General features: G+C 38.1%; 1 protein-coding gene and 1 long non-coding RNA gene across 2 annotated transcripts in view; one reads left to right on the top strand and one right to left on the bottom strand.

The window, feature by feature from the left end:
- Positions 1-3,640: 3,640 nt before the first annotated feature.
- Positions 3,641-4,810, bottom strand: LOC121944535. The gene is made up of 4 exons (XR_006105913.1): positions 4,704-4,810; positions 4,559-4,617; positions 3,786-4,200; positions 3,641-3,706 (listed from the first exon to the last, which is right to left on the bottom strand). It is a non-coding gene; the product is annotated as an uncharacterized LOC121944535 (long non-coding RNA).
- A 10,495-nt stretch (positions 4,811-15,305) lies between these two features.
- Positions 15,306-21,818, top strand: part of mamdc2a (MAM domain containing 2a) — a 71,585-nt gene continuing 65,072 nt past the window's right edge. The window contains exons 1-2 of the mRNA XM_042488492.1: positions 15,306-15,516; positions 15,678-15,803. Of these exons, the coding sequence (XP_042344426.1) occupies positions 15,489-15,516; positions 15,678-15,803 (154 nt within the window). The 5' untranslated portion in view covers positions 15,306-15,488. The remainder of the gene's footprint in view (positions 15,517-15,677; positions 15,804-21,818) is intronic.

Genomic DNA, 21,818 nt, shown 5'->3' with positions numbered 1-21,818 from the left:
ATAATAATAACGGTAACAAGAAAATGACCTGAAAATCAGCTAGAAAACAAGGGAAAAAACATTTTTTAAATAAAACTATATTAACAGTTACAATAATTATATGTTTAAAATTAAGTTACAGGCAAAAATATAGTTTTTATTATTATTTTATTTCATTTAGCACTTTTTCTCATGCAGTTTCCTATTTTTTTTCTTTTGTTTTTGCTAAGTTCAGGTAGTTCTTGTAACTTATGACTAATTTCTTGCTAAATTTTGAGTCATTTCTTGTTAAGTTGCTCATTGCTTTGAATGGAATCAAGCCAGTTTGCTCAAGGTCAAAGGATTAATGAGCATTTATTTATAATACTGAGATCTATGATGATGATTTTATAGCGACTTCTTCTCTGTAAATGTTGAGCAAAGGACTTGAAACTTGTTGTATGGTATATGATGTTAATTCCAGGCTTTTAACCTCTTGTGTTGCCGCCATTTCACACCTGCAGCTGGAACATATTATAGATATAAGAGCCTCCTTGGAGCTCTGTTGGTTGTCTTGTGTTGCCCTGGGGCATAATTCAGTTGGGGGCCGCTTAGCTGATTGATCCCTCTTCTTTCCACATGAAGAAGACTACATCACACACAGCACACTGTGGCAGCTAACTAAGCCCCGGAAAGCAGCCAGTACTCCTGTGCCCCAGATTTGTGTGTGTCAGTGAGTTTCTGTTCTCTTTATTAAAGAATAAATTATTTTGAAAAAATAAATAAATTACATAGAAAAAAATAGATAAGATGCTGGATGTGCCTTAAAGCATGCCATATTTGGTGCATTTTTTGAAAACAAGTTATTAATGAAATGGTCAGAAACTAATAACCACAAACACCACCTCACAAGCACGCAATGGCTCTCATAGTGTCAACATTAATTTTTCTGCCCTTTGTGTTCCTATTCAACTTGAAAAACATGACCATTGTAGCTCTTTTGGTTCCTTTTTGCAATTGGATAATCTAATGCAGTCAGAGGCTCACCTACAAAATTATGCAATGCGTGATTTGTCCCAAATGATGCAAACTTTCTGAATATCTCTATTTTTTTTTTCCATTTTTCCTTTTTTTTTCTATTTTTCTTTGCAAATCCCACTTTGCAAAGTCTGACCACCTTGAGAAAAATTCCCAAGCTGAAAAAAATTCAATGAAGATGATATTAACATTAATAATCAAATGCAATGCTGGGACATAAAGACAACTCCCTGATGTAATCTCATATTTCAGAAAAAAAGTTTGAAACCATGTTTTGTGGAAACGGAACAGCTTGAGAATGTCTCACTGCCGCCCCCACCTGAAACTCTGTACAGCCTGAAACTTCACTTTCAAACAGTCTTACATAAGAGATGGAGAGCATCTGTGGAAAAAGTGTGTTGTCCTGATGTGGGGGGACCACAGTGGGGGAGTCAACTGTTTACTGTCCAGAAACTGTGAAAGCTTCAGATTCAACCTGCTTCCTTCAAACCCAGTTTGCACTGAAAAGCAAAAACAAAGAAAATATTGATAATTATTAATAACAAAACATATGCTATTTATTAACAAGTCTTATAGTCTAAACCTTTATTCTATTGTTTTTCTGTACAAAAATGTTACGTTGGTGGTGTTGCATGTCTGACTTTTCTATTTTTTATCCACCCCCTCTGCTGCTCTTCCTGAGGTCTCTTCCATTGAAAAGATTTTTGGCTTTTTGAGGTCTCTTCCATAAACAGATGTTTTTGGAAAGTTTCCTTATTAGATTAAAGGCTCTAAAGAGAAGAGGTGTTTGTATGTTGTACAGATTGTAAAGCCCGATGTGGCAAATTTGTGACTCAGAGACTGTATAAATAGAAATGACATCTGAAACTTTTAAACAAGAAATTTCAAAATCTGTTGGCACTGATATTCATAGCAATAACCATTGGGAAATACAATTATTTGCTTTCCCCTCCAACTGCCAGACTCTGGGGGACTCCTCCTTTAGCTGGAACTGCAGCTGTGTTTTGTTTGGGTCTGTGTTTCATATAAGAGTGGTGCAACACATGGCTTGAATTAGTCATTAGGATTTGACTACAGTAAGAAGGCAGAAAGTGTAATAAATGTGGCCATCCTGATAAGCTGCTTGTAGAATGAATAAACAAATTTGCTTGAGATTTTTAAATGCATTTCCCACTGCTTAATCCTTTACAACCTGAGCAAAAAAAAATGAGCAAATGGATATAGGAAAAATGAAAATGAAAAGTTCTAGATATTTCCAAAATGTATTTTATGTAATTAAATATTTTTTTTAAAAAATTGCACATAATTTTATATAAATTACATTTGAGACATGTCTCTACATTTTTCCTGGAAAACCTCAATACTGAAACATTTCTAACATGCAAAATTTAAGCTGGATAAAAACTTGCAATCTGACCATTAAGTTATCAACATCAGGAAAAGTTGTTTCGGGTTTTGGACTGAATGCAGCAGACTGTGAGAGGATCCCTGCAAACCGGCATATGCCGAGCCGCCAGTCAGACCAGTGGGCAGAAACAAAACCAAGGGCGCCAGACAGAGAAGGAGAGCCGGCATCAGGGTGAGGCTGACCCGACTTGGACCGAGAACTGTTCCTCTGCCAAGCCTTCGCCTGGCTAATGTCCGCTCGCAGGAGAATAAAGTGGATGAGATGTGATTGAGGTTTGCTCAGCAACAGGAAATCAGAGACTGCTCTGCACACATCTTCAGAGACATGTGCTGCATTCTAAAAGTTGTTCCACTTGCCCTCCTTCACTTCCCCTCAGGGGGAATCTCCATTGCCATCTTAAGGGCCGCGCCAATAATCAGAAAAACTGAAGTGAACTTGGTGATTTCGACCCTCAGAGGGGTGAGGAAGCAAGTGAACATCAGTGGTCACTTCAGAGATTTATAGCACCTACAATGCATTGCAGCTATGCATGTGATGCAAAATACATCCATGGATAAGGGGCAGGATGTTGGTGGCTGAGTGGATAAAGCAGGCACCCAATGAAAAAAAGCCAGTATCCTTGCCACAGCGGCCTGCGGTTCGACTCCCACTCGAGGCCCTTTGCTGCACGTCGTCCCCACTCTCTCCCCCTTTCACACTACTACTCTGTCCTAATAAAAGGCTAAAATGCCAACCCCCCCCCCCAAAAAAAAAAAAAAACAGTAAGAATAAACTGGAAAATAAATAAACACCATCTGATGCTTTTTGTTTTTTGTGTGTGTGTGTATATATAGAAGCCTTCGCCTGGCTAATGTCCGCTCGCAGGAGAATAAAGTGGATAATCCTGCAACTGGTGGTTGATCCGTGATAATCATGCTGAAAGTGAAGGGCAGGTGCGTTTTATTTCAGGCCCCTGCCAGCTTTCTGAGTGTCCTCTGTGCGAGGTCAGCTGTTACATAATACCAAGGGCTGAGGGGAAGTGAGGGAGAGCAAGTGGAACAACTTCTGTAACGCAGCCTTGGTTAACAAACATCCCAGTTCAAACTGCTGCACCTTGTTCAGAGGCAACAGGACACAAGACCATGATGCAAATCTTAAAAAAAAAACAAAAAAAAAAGGACCATTAAAATCTTAGATTAACTTCTAAATCAAAAGCTTTATCATCAATTGTTCTTAAGAAAAGACCAAGTAGAAAAATCAGATAAGCATAGCTTTATTTTTTTCAAGATGCATCATGAGGCCACAATCTGAGGATGGATGGATCTGGAAAACAATGAAGCAACAAGATCAGAACTGGCTCTAATCAAACTAATGCTCTGGTTGAGTGTCCATACAGCATTACCTCTCAAGAAGCTCAGTGGCCTCCTTTGGATGGATCTCTGGCGGGTTGTTTGCTCGGGACAGCTGGTAGAGGCGGGAACACAACCCCTCCAGGAGTGTAGCGGGTTTGGGAGAAGGTGGCTCTTCCGTGCTGGTAGCTGGAGCGAGATCTGAACGAGTAGATTGGTTCCAAGTCGGACACGTCACTGAGGACAGGCTCAGGGACTTCCTCATCCACAACAGCTTCACTCTCAACTTCAGTGGCTCCAGCACCGTCACCCTCTGTGGACTCGGAGCTGGAGTAATAGACCTCACCGACCGAGCCTACACCTGCGTACTGTATCCACTGTCATACCCAGAAGCAGAACCAGAACCACCATAAGGCAACTGCCAGCCCACATAACCAGCTGCTTGAGCAGGACTGTTTGAGCCATGACCTGCAGACATGGAATTTGTGTCAGTTCAGTTAAAAGACACACAGAGAGAGAGAGAGAGATCCATTTTTAGATTGCAGACTACAATGTGCAACTTGGTAAGAATATTCAACAAATTGCCAAAAATTAGTAGATCATAAAATTATTTTTAAAAAGTTAAGGAAAAATAATGATAAACACTTAAAAAAAAAATGTTAGAAAATGTAAGTGCTTTTTTAAAAAACTGATTTTCATGTACTTAAATAATGTCTAGCTAATTTTTAGTTTATTTCTTCCATATATTTTTTTTAAAGACATCAAGCCAATTTGCATAAGGGTTAAACTTGACACAGATGTGCATTCTTTGGAGTGCTGACGGTACCTTTAGGTGCAGGGAGACAAGTTATACTGCCGATCAGCAAGCATGCAATCCATGACAGCCTACAAACACATGAAGCAATGCACTCAACAGACTGAGAGAAAATAAGTCAAATACTAAAGAGAAACCAAAGTATGCAATGAGTTACCTCACAGACAGCTCACAGAGTCCAGCCATTTCTCCAACAGTAGATTCACTGCTTCTGTGTCGTCTGAGTGCTCCTTAAAAAGGATTCACCAGACTCTGCTGATTGATTACTGATTACTGACAGCTGCTGGCAGAGACGGACCAGGCTTTGCAAAGTAACCCTTTGAGACCTGGTGCGACAACACTTTTCTCGTGCAACTGTCAGACACCTTTGACAAGTTTTCAAACAAAAAATAAATAAAATAAAAATAAAAAAGTCAAAGATAAAAAAAATAGGAAAAGATTAATGAAAAACTTAGGAAAAAATGTTACAAGAATTTATTAGATTTATAAAGTTATTTTAAAAGAGCTACAGAAAAAAGTGGAAAAATATATAGCTAATGATCAGAATTTGTGTGTTTAAAGTTATGTTATACAATTTTTTAAACACTTTTTAAGGTAATTTCCTTTATTCCTTTATTTATTTATTATTATTTTCCCCAATTTTTTTGTGTATGTTTTACTATTACTACTAATCTTCTTCTTCTTTTTCTTCTTCTTCTTCTTCTTCTTCTTCTTCTTCTTCTTCTTCTTTTTTAAAGAAATCATGCCAATTTGTGTAAATTCAATTTCAAAAGATACTCATTTGACATTTCTTAACCATTTGAAACCTGGAGTAACATTACTTTTGTTGTGCTGCTTTCAGACCCCTTTTCATAAGTTTTTTATTTTTGAATCCAGAGTTATTGGTGCAGTTTAATTAAAAAACATGGGGGAAAAGGGGATGAGCAACATGGTAAGAATGCTAGACAAACTGCAAAAAATTAGTAGATTTAGAAAATTATTTTTTTTAAAAGTTGGAAAAATGTCTAGGGATAAAAAGAAAAAAATGTTTAAAATTATATTATGGAATAAGAATTTTTAAGCACTTTTCCAAGTCATTTCCTTTTAGATAATTTTTTAAATTATTTCCCCCCCCCTAATTTTCTGATGATTTTTCATGTACGTTTTACTAATGTCTTACCAATTTCTGGGTCATTTCTTCTTTTGTTGCTAATTTTCTTTTTTTGAATTAGATTAGATTCATCTTAAATGTTGTTGCACAAAGAAAGACAGCAAAATGTAGTTTAGTGTATAACCCCAACTGCAAAAAGTAGTAAAAGTGTTCAAATTTAAAAATATAAAAGACACTAAATGCTAGAAAGCCATATAGGCCACATATAGAGCTCCTATTTTAAATCTGTGTCCTGTATTTGGAAATGACTCTTATTTCAACACTCAAGCAATTTACTTTTTATGTATAACATGAATATAGCAAGAGAAATTAAAAATAAAAAATAAAAGCAAGTATTATAAAAATCAATAGAGATAGGATAAAATAAAGTTAGAGGGATAGGAGTCAGTGTCAGTGTGGGTCAAAAGGTTATGGGCATAGATTTCGGGAGACATGCATTTGGTCCACCCAACATGACGGTAGCAGAGCCATTTTTTGTTGTTTTTTCCATAATATTCAAGTAATGTCCACCATAAGCTGATGCAGAGAAGGCAAAACATGATGCATACAAATTCACCAGTGAAGGAAATTAAGTTTTTATTGCTAAAAATATCCTCGGGGAGGACCCCAAACCCCCTTTTTCATATATACCACCCCCATATATATAACTGAAACCTATGTCTTTGCTCGGTCCCCGTTGATGAGGCCAGCTGAGGTTGGAAAGAAACGGTTTCTGTGGCGTCAGGATGGACTGTAGCCTCTTGTCAGGGGGGAATTTCAGTCCAGGTTGGGAGGGGTCGGCCAAAATCTTTCCCATCCGCCTCAGTGTCCAGAAAGGACTGAAGACTGCAGCCAATTAACTTCTCTGCAAGAGCGAATGATACACTTAAGCCTGTCCCTGTCAGAAGCATGCCAGAATGGTTATAGAGCAGGTGAGGATGGACTGTGAATCAGTGAGTGTATATTAGGTGAAGTAATGAACATTTATCTAGAGATGCTAAATACTGAGAGTGGTGAAAATGACCCAAGATAAGAGGATTAAACCAGATCACGATCTTTATGAATCTTAACCGAGTGCTGCCAGTGCCTGAACATAACCAAACAGTTTAATGCTGTAGTCACTGTAAGCACACAGTGTTGCAAGGCAAGATCTGATATCACCAAGTGTTCCTGGATCAATGATCAACTTACTTGTTCAGAATTCATATTTACAACCAACCAATCAGCAGCATTTCTCAACTGTGATGTCATTCACAGTGCACCGTGCAGATAAGAACATTTAGAGAAAATAGTCACATTTCAAGCTTGGCCAATTTTGTGCAGAGCCAATCACCGGCGATCGACAAGCAATGCATGCTGGTTAGATTTGTGTCCAAGACTAACCCGACTTACTCTGATGTCATGCAGAATTGGACAGTGATAATCCTGCGACATCAAGATAGCTGCAGATTTGAGAACCAGGCGCCGCAGTTGCTCTCCACTGACTTAAAATACCTGGCTCTAAGCTGATGGATTTAAATGTTGACTCAACAATGTGACATGTCAGATAAACTTTTTGTTGAATGTCAGAGATTTGGAATTTGAAGTTTTTTCCTGTTAACAGAGTACATGTTGTGGGTGATGGTTACATTTTGCAGTCAGAGAGACTATATACATTCATCATGAACTACACAGAGTCAGTTGTATATTAACACCACTGTTTTAATTATTTTAAGGACTATTTAACAAAGACTTGGTCAGTAGCCTGAAGTGGGATGTCAGGATTCTTAAAAACAAACATCTGTACAGATGTGAAGCCCTTACAAGCTGTGTGACAGCTGTCGTGATGGTTTGGATGCATTTATGTAGTTTGAGGGGGACAGGTGCTGTGTCACTTGAGAAAGCAGCCCACCAGAACCCATATTTGTGGAATACACCACAGAACAGCATCAGGGTGAAATGCTGCCACTAACAAAGTAATAAAGGTGGATGGGTCCAACAAACCCTGGACTTTCAATGTAGGAATCCAATGTTAAAGTCCCATGCAAATATGCAACACATTCTCAGCTTGTCACATGGTGCTTTTTTCCCCCCAGTGACTTTCTACTTATGACATTTTGGGGATCCTTCTGTGCCAGTCATTTAGACTCCCAGATGCCACTACGGCAATGCCAACAGATCCACAATGGTGGGATGGAGGCAGCACATTAAGTTTAAACATGAGCACATACATGGCAACCAATACAGACATGACATTTGCTCATTGGAAGTGCCTTTTAATATCCTGATACTGTGAATTCAGTTGTGATCTCATGTCTGCTTTGGCCTCACCCAGGGCATTATATCCATGGTTATGTTTTCTTCAAATTAATGAAGGTCGGACAACTGAAACTCTTAAGTGCAATAACAAATGAAAAATTGAAATTGAAATTTCAAAAAGGTGTGTTGGCATTGCTCTCAACCACAAATGAAAAATGCACATCTTAGGACAGTACGAACAGGAGGAATTACTTCCGAGTAAAAGTAAACTGTCCTTACACCCAACTTACTTAAACTTAAGAAGTTTCGTGCAAGTGAATTAGTCTACTTGACCAGATTGCTGCTGAAGCCACAGAAGCAGCTTCAACCTCATTATTTCAAGGAAAAAAAAAAACAAAAAGAAAACCAAAAAAAAAACGAGACTGATAATCAGATAAGCCTAGCTTTATTTTTCCTTTAAGTTGTATCACATGAGGCCACAATCTGAGGATGGATGATCTGGAAGAGAATAAAAGGAATGAAGCAACACCATCAGAATTTGCTCAAAATCAAACTAATTCTCCGATACAAGTTTCTAAATAGCATTTCCTCTCAAGAAGCTCAGTGGCCTCCTTTGGATGGATCTCTGGCGGGTTGTTTGCTCGGGACAGCTGGTAGAGGCGGGAACACAACCCCTCCAGGAGTGTAGCGGGTTTGGGAGAAGGTGGCTCTTCCGTGCTGGTAGCTGGAGCGAGATCTGAACGAGTAGATTGGTTCCAAGTCGGACACGTCACTGAGGACAGGCTCAGGGACTTCCTCATCCACAACAGCTTCACTCTCAACTTCAGTGGCTCCAGCACCGTCACCCTCTGTGGACTCGGAGCTGGAGTAATAGACCTCACCGACCGAGCCTACACCTGCGTTACTGTATCCACTGTCATACCCAGAAGCAGAACCAGAACCACCATAAGGCAACTGCCAGCCCAAATAACCAGCTGCTTGAGCAGGACTGTTTGAGCCATGACCTGCAGACATGAAACTTCAGTTTAAAAAAAAAAGTTACTCATTTGACATTTAACCCTTTGAAAGCTGCAGCAACTTTCAAAATCCTTTCACAAGTATTTAACCCTTTGAATTCAACTTGGAAAGAATTCTCAAAAACAGCAAAAACATAAGATTTACAAAATTTAATATGAAGGGGAAAATGTGAAAAAAGAAAAGATGGCAAAAAAAATCATTATTGCATGTTTAAAATTATGTTGCCATCTTATTTAAATTTTTGAGCACCTTTTTCAAGTCACTTCCCTGTTCAACAACATTACCAGAAATTTGTAGAATAGAGCATTTTTAAAAATCTAGGGGAAAAAAAAAGCTAAACGACAAATAACCATCAAAATTAAAAATTGTTGGAATTTAAGCACTTTAGTTTTTTAATCTAAAAGAATATTTTGCTAGTTTTAGTTTATTTCTTCCATATTTTTTCAAAAGACATCAAGACAGTTTGCTCAAAGGTTAAACTTGACATAGATTCTTTGGAGTGCTGACAGTACCTTTCGGTGCAGGGAGACAAGTTACACTGCCAATCAGCAGGCATGCAACCCATGACAGCCTACAAACACATGAAGCAATGCACTCAACAGACTGAGAGAAAATAAATCAAATACTAAAGAGAAACCAAAGTATGCAATGAGTTACCTCACAGACAGCTCACAGAGTACAGCCATTTCTCTCTCCAACAGTAGATTCACTGCTTCTGTGTTGTCTGAGTGCTCCTTAAAAAGGATTCACCAGACTCTGCTGATTGATTACTGATTACTGACAGCTGCTGGCAGAGACGGACCAGGCTTTGCAAAGTAACCTCACAGTAAACATCTTTGAACATTCATCACATGGACTGTAACATTTGTCCAAATTTAGAGGATTTGGTTCATCTAAATAACAAAAAAAAAACCAAAAAAAAAAAAAACCCCAACAACCCCACCTAAATAAATTGATATATAACAGACCTTCTTACTTTCTTCTAGCAGTATCAAGATAGCTCAAGATAGTTATTTTTCTAAGTTTTTATGATATTGTCTATGACTTGTTGCCTCCAGCCCAATGCAATGTAATTTATTATGTGATTTTCACAAACTGAATTTAACATATCTTTCCTGAAGCAGTATCATCTTGTTACCCCACAAATAATCCACACACCACACTGTCAACACATCTCATAAACAGAGAAGAGTAAACTGATGAACAAATTAGGACAGAGAAAATCAATAGATAAGTGAAAAAAAAATTTAGGCACTGACAGATTGCCCTTATCTTTGCTGAAAGATAATTTGTGGCCAAAAAAGAGAATCTTTGGCTGGCAGAAATGCTCAGAGTTGTATGCTTTATATTAGACTTATTTACTGACAGGTTTGGAGTTTTGTACAAAGAACATTTCCATCTTTTCCCTATCGAGCCACTTTGTTCCACAGTGGATACATCGCGACGGGTGCATACACACAGTACAGCCACATTGGGCTATCTGAGAGAGGCCTGACAGGAGGATCTGGGAGTGGAAAAACCTGAAAAAAAGCTCAATACCACTTCATTGCTCTTCTGTATGCACCAGACATGCATTGTTGCAGTTCAAAAATATTACACAGACTTTTTCAAAAGTGAGACTTTCCAAGATGTTTCCTCCAGTTGATCCATCCTGTGATTGATGTGGACAGGCGCCGGCTTCACAAGCACAAGTGTTTTGAAACTGCTCAAGGATTGATAATTGTTGGACTAAAATATTTTAAACACTGTCTGAGTTTTACAGAGAGCAAGTCAAACCAGATTGGGTTCTGGCAGCGTCAGGAGTGAAATCAGTTATGATAGAGCTGTCAGATAAGCAGTATAATATGATTTGCGTTGTGACATTGCTGACACAAAGACTGATATTACTTCTATTGGAAACATGAAACAGAAAAACCCATTAGCCCATTTAGATCTTCTCTTTTGTATTCATAAATGAATGGATGTTCAGAAAAAGATGTGCACATGTATTTATTTAAAAAAGTCAATGACAAAAACCAACATAATGAGGAGTGGCCTTTTGGTGTGCTCACAGAACTCTTGTATTGGAGAAAAGAAGAAAGTAAGAAATGAAAGAAAGGCAGAAAAAATGTTGACACGTTTCAGCTCAGCGTTCTTTGTTGGGCCTTGTGATCTTGCTCTCTGGGCTGTTACTCAAACTACAGGCTGTTCACTAAGCGTAAAGAGCTGATCAAAAGTTACCTGCCCCTCTATTGCTCTCATATCTGATCAAAGGGGAAAACTAGACAGTGGTGATTAAATATAAATCAAGATTATGCTTTTGCATTGCCTTTTTTATTACCTCAAATGTTTTCAGAAACATATTTTAACACCCTGTTGAGCTGTAATAGCGAAAAAGAGTGAACAGGAAGTGGCGCCAAACTGCTTCCTGCACAGTGAAAATGGAGGCAAAAAAAATCCAACTTAGGATCAAACAATAAAACTAGGCATTTAACTTTTAATATGAAATCGCAGGTCGTCATTGTTTTCTCTTGGACCAGTCCACATTATGTCACCCACCAGCAGGAGCATTTGGTGAGGTGCAATGCATTCTGGTAGTTGTGGGTTTTCTCCCTCTTGAGAAGTGTAGTGTCCTTTTTCTCTTTTTTTCTCTGGTCGTGTGACACTGAATTCAAAAGAACGTGCATCTCTCTTCTGCAGAGAGGGCCTGGTTTTATGCGAGGCCCTTCTCTGTATCGGTGACATACCTCTTTAAGACAGTGCCTTTCTAGAAAGTTAGAAAATAACTCATATATGGAAGTCAATCTGTTTCATTTGATTTTTAAATGTAAAAAGTCATTGAATTTCTTGCACTGAACATTTATGCATTAAAATTATGTATCTGATTTATTTATTTTTCTATTTTTTTGCCTCTGAATTCAAGTCTTCAAATTCTCAATAACTCATTTTCACCTTTATTTATGTGTTATGAAACTTTCAGCCCAGTACAACAGTGAGAGTTTCTTTGCTAGTCTCAGGTGCAGCTTTTTTTTTCTTTTTTTTTTTTTGCATCACAGTTTATTGCTACTCGGCATTACAGAGATGTGATTTCTGTTGAGCTTATCAAATTCCCCACATTTCAGTGGAACAGAAACAGACCGCTGTTGAGGTTGGTCTAATAGGAGGACTGTGTATTTTCCATATGAAAACAACATACACAAACTCTGCTCTGATCCCTTAAGACTTTGAGGATTTGTGACCACAGGAATCTCTCCTGTCACACATGAATTCATTCCAGTCTAGTGAATATATGTCTGGAGTTTAAGCATTGGACAGTGTTAGGTGATAGAGCTTTAAACTAACTCTTTTCACTTTCTCTGTGATATTATATCATGTATCATCTATTCAGAGAAACAGAAATCTTGCTCAGTAAGCAGAAGCAACCTTGTAGGATTATGTATCGGGATGTGCTGTTTTTGAATATAAGCACGTCCAGATGTGTAATATGTTTCCACAGTAGGAAACGGTTGGATTTGGAGCTCTGGGTATATCCTGCAGGGCTCACATATATTTCACATTAGATGTTTCATCCCCTGGAAAAACCACTCTCATTTCAAAACAGGAAATAGAGGAATATACAGGGATGTAGCAGAGAGTGAACACATGAATTCACTTCATCCCTCCGTTATCTGCGTGGAGTGCTGCATGAGTTACTGCTGCTATTTGTGATGTGATATCAAACCTTCCTTTTGATTTGGCACTACACGCATAGAAGTAAAGGTTCCAAAAGAGTTAATTTTGAATGGCTGAGGTTCTACCCAGAACTATTTGCTTCTGAAGAACTCTTTTGTAGAAGGAGAGTTCCACTAAGAACCAAAAACATAGTTAGTGGGAGAGAGATCTGTGGGAAATGTACAGATTTAAGGATGATGTGGAGCCCCACTTGATGGGTTCTAGATGAAACCCTTGGAATATGAAAGGGTTTGAGTTCTAGAAAAACCCCTATTTGAATAAGTACAACATACAATACTGCTTCAAAAAATCCAAACTCTCCCTTAACTTTCAATGAATCAGTTATTCCTTCATTATCCAACTGACAGTTTGGGTTCAAGCTAAAGCCTAGTTGGTCCTGCCAATGAGAATGATATTAACTTTCAGAGAGCTACTGCATCTAAATAACCCTCTGCTGTCTGTATCCCACAAGCACAGCTGTGTGCCTCTCATCTGTCTCTCTCTGTCTCTCTGTCTCCTGGGACCTCTCCCCCCACCTGGCTCTCGGTACCTTATTCCACATGTTAGATCTGAATCTGTGTCCTACAGGAGTTTCAGCCTCTCCTGTCTCTCTCCCTTTCTGTCTTTGTTTCGTATCTGTAAGATGTGCTTTGCTTCTTATGAGTTTCTTGTCCTCTCTCCAGGTTCCATGGTGAAGGCGAAGTCATGTGGCTCGGGCCTCAGATATTTGCTGACACCTGGAAGTTGCTTGACATCCTTCCAGATCCATTTTCTTCATATGTTTACATTCTGTGTAAATAATTGCAGTCATTTGTAACATAATTTTACTATTTTGTTATTCTGTAGTACACAAAACATCTATTGCACATCTGTCTGTTTCTGGCCTCGGTCTTTCTTCCTGAAGTTTCTTCCAAGTGTTTTTTGGGGAAGTTTTTCCTGTCCTGTGGACAGAGGATATTGTATTGTACTGTACAGATTGTAAAGCCCCTTGAGGCAAATTGTACTTTGTGATACTGGACTGTATAAATAAATATGACCTGACCTGACTTGACTTGACCTGCAACTCCCCTGTATGGACCTTTTCAATGCTTTTATTGTATTTTCTGTGAGCTACTGAATTAACATCACTCCAGCAGGAATGACAAAGGATTCCACTTAGCGAGTTTAAAAAGGTTTATACCAGCAGAGCTCCATTCATCCTCTGCCAGTTTCTCTGACCTGTTTACAGTTATGAATGTTAACCCCTAGGGACTGTTTGCCGCATTTGATGCACTTTTCACTCTTTATTCTTTGATAATTTTGGTTGTGTTAATGCATATGGCCTTGGAATTTGTAATTTTTACTATTTTCCACCAGATGATGTCATTTTTTCTTTTACATGCTATTTCCATTAGGTTCACTATCATAACCAATGTTGCTGCAAATCAGGTTGGATTAAAAAAAAGAAAGCCAACAACTACTACTTTGCATGTAATTGATTAAAAATTATTAATTTTGTGTGTGTTTTTTCATCTAAAACCAAAGTGGCAATATTACATGAATATTTGATATTTATGATGTTGATATATACAGTATTTATATTTAATAAACTCGATGAAAGTAAAAAAAATCATATTAATGTATCACTTTTTTACAGCCTTATTTTGAAAAGCATATTTTGTGCACACAGCGGTATGAGTGTGAATATTTGACACTGCACAAAATATAATGATGTAAAAAAGTCAGTGTTGCTGCTAATCATTGACATATCCATTGACATAGTGGCATCACGACAAAAGCTGGCATTTAAAGGATTCTAATTCTGAAAATTCATGAATATTTGATATTCATGATTAGTGCTAATGTTAGTTATTAATGAAAATAGACAATAATATTAATGTAAAATATTGTATAAAGCTTGATTATGAAAAGTGCGTTTTGTGCGCAGAGTGAAACGAGGGAGACATTCGAAGCAGTATTTGTACACATTATACACTTGTGTGTATAAACCTAATTTGCAAAACCACAGCTAACTGACTCTACATATGCATGAATCAGTATGGTATATAAGCATAATATGAAGCCGTTTGGGGTCAGGAGGTAGAGTGGGTTGTCCACAAATCAGAAGATTAGTGGTTCAATCTCCAGCATCTTCATGTCAATGTATCCCAGTTTTCTGTGTGTGAGTGAGTGTGAACGTATTACTGATGAACAGGTGACACCTTGTACCACACTATGACAAGATGATCTTTAAAAAAAAAATCTTAGAAAGAAAGTGCCTTGAAATAGGAAAGTATAAGTATGAATATGAATTTATGTTTATGTTATCTTTAATTTTTAACTTTACTTGAAATTTAGCTGTAGTTATAACAATATTAATAATAACAATAATATTTTTTATTTATAGAGCACCTTTTGCAGCTCAAAGTGCTTCACAGAGAGATAAAAAGAGATACATGAAGGTATAAAAACAGCAACAGAGTATACAGATTATAAGAATCAGAGGGGAAGATAAAACATACAAAAAAAAAAAAGAAAAGAAAAAAGTTGTTGCAACTTAACCATTTTATTTAGGGAGGGAAGGGGGGCACTCAACAAAGGCCCTGCACCGGTCGTGTGCGGCCCTGGCTCATCATCAGAGTGAGCGGACAGAGCAGCAGAGGGAGGCGGAGAGGCACCGCGACCTGGACCGCTGCTGCTGCTTCCCCGCCCCCGGCACATCCATCCATTCATCCAGCCGGATAAACACTCCATCTCTCCTGCAGACATCCTTACAACATGTGAAAGACAATCCGAGGAGGTTTCTTCGAGCTGTTCTCTGGGGAATATAGCGGAATACTTTGGAGAAACTACAGAGGGAGCTCCCGAACTCGCAGCACCGCGGATAAGATGAGCAGCGTCCGCCTCTCTCTCCACGGTAAATCACACTCATCGGGGGGGAATACAGAAAGTTGCAACAAAGTTATTCAGACTTTTGTCTTGTTAGCTAAATTTACTTTTAGCAACTTTAAAGTCTGACAAAAGTGTGTGAAAGCAGAGTTAAATTCAGCAGCACTGATGTCCTGTCTCGTCTCGTAGTGCTGCTTCTGTGCGGGTTCCTCCGGGCTCAGCAGCTGCTGCTGCCCGGCTCCTGCAACTTTGAGCTGGGCACCTGTGGATACATATCAGACCCAGAGTACGGCAGCTGGAGCATGAATGAAGAAGGTACCGTGTCATCATGACAGAAATGAACACTTCACTGTCACTCACACTAACATTTAAATATACCAGGATGAAATCCACCTATTTGGAAATGTATGTTCAGTTAGTGAGGGATGAAGAACACGTTTGTAACCAGACCCGGATTATAAAAGTGCGCGGCCCGAGGGTTATCACACTAGAAGTGCCCCCCTGCGCCCACTTAACATGTAAAAAAAATCACATTTACTTTGGGTGTAAAGACCAAAGATTTACAGAAAATTTTACAGCATCAGTCAATCAATCAATCAATCAATCAATCATTTATCAGTCACATGAAATCATACATGAATCAAATGAAACAAGAAACTGAAACGCCATGCTTTGTTTTAAATGTTGCTACTGTTTATGTATTTAGAGAGTCAGAGAGACAGAGACAGAGAAAGAGAAAGAAAGAGAGATAGAGAACAGAGAGAGCAAGAGAAAGAGAGAGAGAGAGCGAGCGAGCGAGCGCTGCAGTCACAAACAGCTGTTTTTAGCGCCACCTGCTGATTTTTACAGACAGTCTTCATTAATATTTAGGCTCTTCTGGTGCTATGTTCTTATGTGAGTGTTCTGGTTAATTTTTGTATTCTTCTATTTTTTTTAACAGTATCCGTGCTGTTGTTAATTAGCCTTTGGTTAAATAAATTAATATTATTTATGATGTTTGTGCTTATGTTTATGTTTGTGATTTATATGTACAAGCTTAACCCACACACTTCAGAAAAAAATAAGAGCCATACCAAGACTTTATAATCATAACTAATACATGTTTTCCTCCAAAATTAACACATACACATTTTTCTTTTTAAAAACACAGTTAAACCTGCTAAAAAGGCTATACACTCCTTCCCCATTGTCAGTAGAGCAGACCTGTGTACACAGCTCTGCCGCAGACAAGCAGATGTGCGTGTGGGTTGTTATGGTGTGTCCATTTGATGTCACAGACTGGAGAACAGGTACCCAGCTAGAGAATGGCACAATGTAACTAATGCAATGTTTTAGTAACATTTTCAGCAGCTTTGACCTAAAAGAAATTAGGTCAAAGAACGTTAAAGTCAGGGAAACATTCTCTATAAACATCAAGAAATGTTAAAATTTTTTTATTGTTGTCATCATGTCACATAACATTACATTGTCATTAAAATTGTCTGTAATCTCAGTCCTCAATAGCATGTTCTGAATTTTGCTTTTAAAATGTTCTTCCTTTGTTCTCGTTACATTGTGGGAATGTTTTATAAAAGAATATTCCATGATCTGTAACCTCTCAACATCACCCAAACATCCTCAGAATATTACAGTTTTAACGTTACATCTTGGTCAGTGTTTAACCTTATTGGGATATTAAAAATGATAAACATTCTTAAAACATTCTTTAAACATTAGATTGAAATGTTTTCTTTAAAACATTCTTGCAACTTGTTGGTATTATCAGTCAATGTTGTGGGAACGTTTGCTGCTAGCTGGGTAAACAGTAAATCAGCATGGACAGCGGTCTGTGGTACTTTTAAGGGGGTTACTTCCCTTTAAATATCGTTTACTTATTCAGTTTCTCTTTTAAACTCGGTGCAGACTAATTTAGATCGATGTTTTAGTGCTGCTTAGGTGGAGGCGGAGAATATTTTGTGGTTGCACAGCTTTGCATCTCGCCAGGTGTCATTTGACCCAGGTGTGAATGCAGAATGTTACCTTTCCCATTACATTAAAAAGTGAGATGTTGGCAGGTGTTTGTGGGTTTTTTGTGCAGTGGGAATGAGGCTTAACAAAAGAATCAGTTGAAACAAGTGCAGTTGGTGCCTTCTTCTGGTGGATTTCTCTGTCATTGTATCTTTCAACAAAAACCCAAAAAACATTGTGATCCTGGGTACATTGTGAATCATAGACATGTCCCATGGTTGCTTTTTGTGTTTTGCTGTTCATGTAGCACTCCCATTTTGCTGATGCATATCCATTTTGAATTTGTCTGATATGGTCACATTTGGCGGCACTATTTCATTGTAGACTACTTGACTGTCAATTTCACGGTGATCTTTTTAATATCGACAGTTAATTTTGTACCTGTTTGCATCCCTTCAGTGAATAATGTAAAATAAGACAAATATTTTAAAGGTCTACTCGGCTTTGGTGCCCCCCACCGGCACACCCCTGGGCACTCTCCCAATGTCATGTAGGGTAATCTGACCCAGTCTGTAACCACTTCCAAAGTTAATTACCGAAACATTAAATGATTTGGTCTGTCAGACAGTGGTCATTGTAAGTCCAGGCAGAGCTGCCACATTTAATAATGTGCAGTAAATTGTCACTTTTAAGGGTCTAATGTTAATGAAAAGGGAACCTGAAATGAAAACAGCGAAAAGTAACTACAAAACAGAATACAAGACATTTGAATTGGGTCAATAGTTTTGACCTTTTTCTGATGTGTGTTGACCTAAGACCCATCAGGACCATAACTGGCTGTGAGGACACACAGAGGTTATGTGTGCTTTATATTCTGGTTGGAATTTTGGCTGAAGCTTCAAAGTTCTACATTTGTCATATGTGCTACACTTCCTGTGAAGCAAACAATGACAATGAAACTCTTTGTTCTGAGCTCTGACAGTGTGCCATCCCCACCACAAAAACAATCTGACTTTCATTATTACATACAAAGAAATTGCTTACAATAGTTGGAGTTAGTTCCAGTTATACCCTATGACATCACCCCTCCCCCTTCCTCTTAAAGCCTTTAAAATCAGCACACTATTAATGAGCTGAGAGGAAGGAAAGGAAGAAATATATATATACATATTTTTATATACAGCAATGCAAATTTATTAGATAGAGAAACAAATGTACTTTTAAGGGGTGATAATGTTGACTTCATAATTTAAAAGAGACTGTCACTGTGTGCATAACATGCATAAAGTCACTTTATTAGGCCTGCACTGCATTACTGTCTTTACTGTGAGAGAAATGAAATTTTCTGGCAGCTTTTATAAAACATAAACTTTGAGCTCACAGGAACAAATGGAGATTTGCTTAACCCTTTAAAACCTGAGAAAACTGACATATATATATATTTTATGTTTTATAAAAGCTGCCAGAAAATTTCATGACTTTGTCCCCACAGCCCAGTATTTGCTTCCCATTTGAATGTTGAGCCAATCCATATTTTTTTTTCCCAACCACACATTTTTGTTCCCTGAACCAAACCAACTGCTTTTGTTGCACAAGAAATAAACATAAATACGAGGTGTGTTGCTGATGTTGTGAGTTTGTTTTGAAAAACACTATACACATCTAACAAGCAGAAACTGTAAATTTCTTGTAAAATCAACACATTCTCATCCTGACTCATCACATGGTGCCACTCTGTCAGTGACCTTTTTCATCTACTTATGACATTTTAGGTTTTCTTCTGTGTGTTTACGCAACACGAGCTCATGGATCCCAGCATGGACTGTCACGATGGTTGGGATAAGGCAACAAAGTCATCGATGGTTAAGTTTAGGCAAAAGAGGCACATGGTAAGGGGCCATCCAGCATATAAAAACAACGCCACCGGTTGTGCCAAAACACATTCTCATCTGATGCAGCGTAGCCGCCTTGCGGTTGAATGCATAGGGTTGCATTTGGCTTCATGCTCGTATGCCAAAAGTACTGACAGACTGGACATACTTGATGAATGTGGAGTGAGAACGGACTAGTCAAATAGGTTTAACACATTTAAAATGTACTCGCCGTCCCAGAACATCAGCAACAGACACAGGAGGATACCTGGTGCATCATTTGTACTGTAGATGTAAATAGCACTGACTAAGAGACAACATTTGACAAGATAGAATGAGAATGTGTTGTTTTGTACCAAAAAAAACTGGATCAGCAGTGGAGCTGATAACTATCAATAAAGCAGTAAAGCCACTAAGCAACTTGGTTTCCTGAGCTGTCAGTTGGTTTTAATTATTATAGTCATTGGGTTTTGAGGTTAGAAAGATGCTGAGTATGTGTGTGTGTGTGTGTGTGTGTGTGTGGTTTTGAGTCAGTTAAGACTCACTGAGATGGACAATAAAACATGAGCAGGGTTTTCCCTTCATAAAACAGCTCTTTGAGGATTTCCTGTCTGTGGACACAGTGCCATCACGTCATGTCTCCCACTAGACTCTTTTGTGGTAAATGTTTAGTTCGGCTGGGTGACACCAGCTCTTTGCCTCATTTTCATCTCAGCCCGCCTATGTTCTGTCATTGGTCACAACAGACAGAGTGGGAAAAAACTTTGTGTTGCATAACGGTGTCACTTTCTAGGGCATGCAGTCATGCCAAGTGAAAGATGCCATCCAGACATGATATAATTTTTCCACAAAGTACAATTACCTTGTTAAGATTCTTAAACCACATCAACTCTCTGTCTCTCGGTGAGGCAGAATGTATGAGTATAAGAATACTTTTCATTTTAACTGTTTACCCACTGGATATTTCCCATTTAATGCGCTAATTAGTGATATTAATCATGTCTGGAGTGTATATATGGGTCCACCACAGTCTGTTATGGAAATCCCATCCACAGCATTGACTTTGTATTTTAACCCTGGATCGACATCACTTTTCTTGTGCTGCATTAAGACACCTTTTACAAGCTATTTGAATCTTTGACACCTGAGAAAATTGGCAAGAAATGTCAGGGGGATTGCAATACATTAGTAAAAGGTGGCAAATTACCTAAAGGTGAGCTTTAAAAAAACGGGTGAGGATTATTAGGAAATTATCTCCAAAAAACAAAATAAAAGAGAAAAATGTCCAGTATTTTATTTCCGTAATTAGAATAATTTTATTTTATTTTTTAATTTTAATTTTATTTTATCATTTAAAATATGTTACAGAAAATAAAATAAAACAAAAAATACATATATATTGTGTTTATTTTAAGTACTTTTTTAAAGGTCATTTTCTTGGTTTTTTTTTGTAACTTTGTTTCTTTTTTTTTTGCTTATTTTTGGGCCATGTCTGTTAAGTTTCCCATTGCCTTTTCACTGTGTTTTTCAAAGAAATCTAATCAATTTGCTCAGGTTTTAAAGGGTTAAAATGGATGGACTCTGAGTTTTGGCCATCTGCATATTTTTTATTTTTATTCTTATTTTTCTTCAGCGGAGTTTAAAATTTGACTGTCGTGAAAATGGAGGAAATAAAAAAAATAATGTTGTCAATCTGATAGATGGACACATGCTTACGCCAACTTATAGGCCTATTTGGGAACTAATATGAAAAAAGAAAACAAAATTAGAATTTGGTTCAAAGGTCAAGGTCACTGCGACCTTGAATCCATCTCATTTTTATGAATGTAACATCTGAGGGAGTTTTCTTAAATTTAGCACAGTCCTCTTAGACTCAGGAATGACCTGATTAGAATCTTGTGGTTAAAGGTCACAGATCAAGGTCATGGTGACCTTATAGAACATGTTTTTGGCCATAACTCAAAAACACTCAAGATATACCTTGAAAACTGTGCTGATTGTAGAGATCTTCTGTATGTGATGCGTCCATGTTTTCAAAGACATGGATTTAACTGTAAGTGTAACTTGACTGGCGCCCCCAGGCACACAACTGCATGGCGAAATTTCTAGTTCTACCTGGACTCTATTTTCCCATGGTTTTCTGCATTTAAGTTACCGATGGAGACAAGTTTCTAACTTACTCCTGTAATGAGAGAGAGCGTGAAACAGGCTGCAATGTAACCACCTGGGCAATATGCACCATTGGTGTACGTCTGCTAAAAGTGCTTGTTATTGCCACTGTGTCTCACAAGTGTCTCACATTTGTGACAGGCTGTTCCTCACCTTTTACAACACATCTGTAAAACCACTAATTATAAACAAAGATATAATTATTAATGTCAGAAAGGCTGCACTAGAGAAGGACAACCTCTAACCAGGCAGCTGAGCTCCTCTGCTGTCTCTCTGTGTGCCTGTTATATCACTTTTGCTGCTTATTTTTGGAGTTGAGCTGTCTCAGTTAAACGCATTCCTC

Source organism: Plectropomus leopardus, chromosome 6 (genome assembly GCF_008729295.1).
Source record: "Plectropomus leopardus isolate mb chromosome 6, YSFRI_Pleo_2.0, whole genome shotgun sequence".
NCBI classification, from domain to species: domain Eukaryota; kingdom Metazoa; phylum Chordata; class Actinopteri; order Perciformes; family Serranidae; genus Plectropomus; species Plectropomus leopardus.
This window is presented reverse-complemented; position numbering and strand designations above follow the sequence as displayed.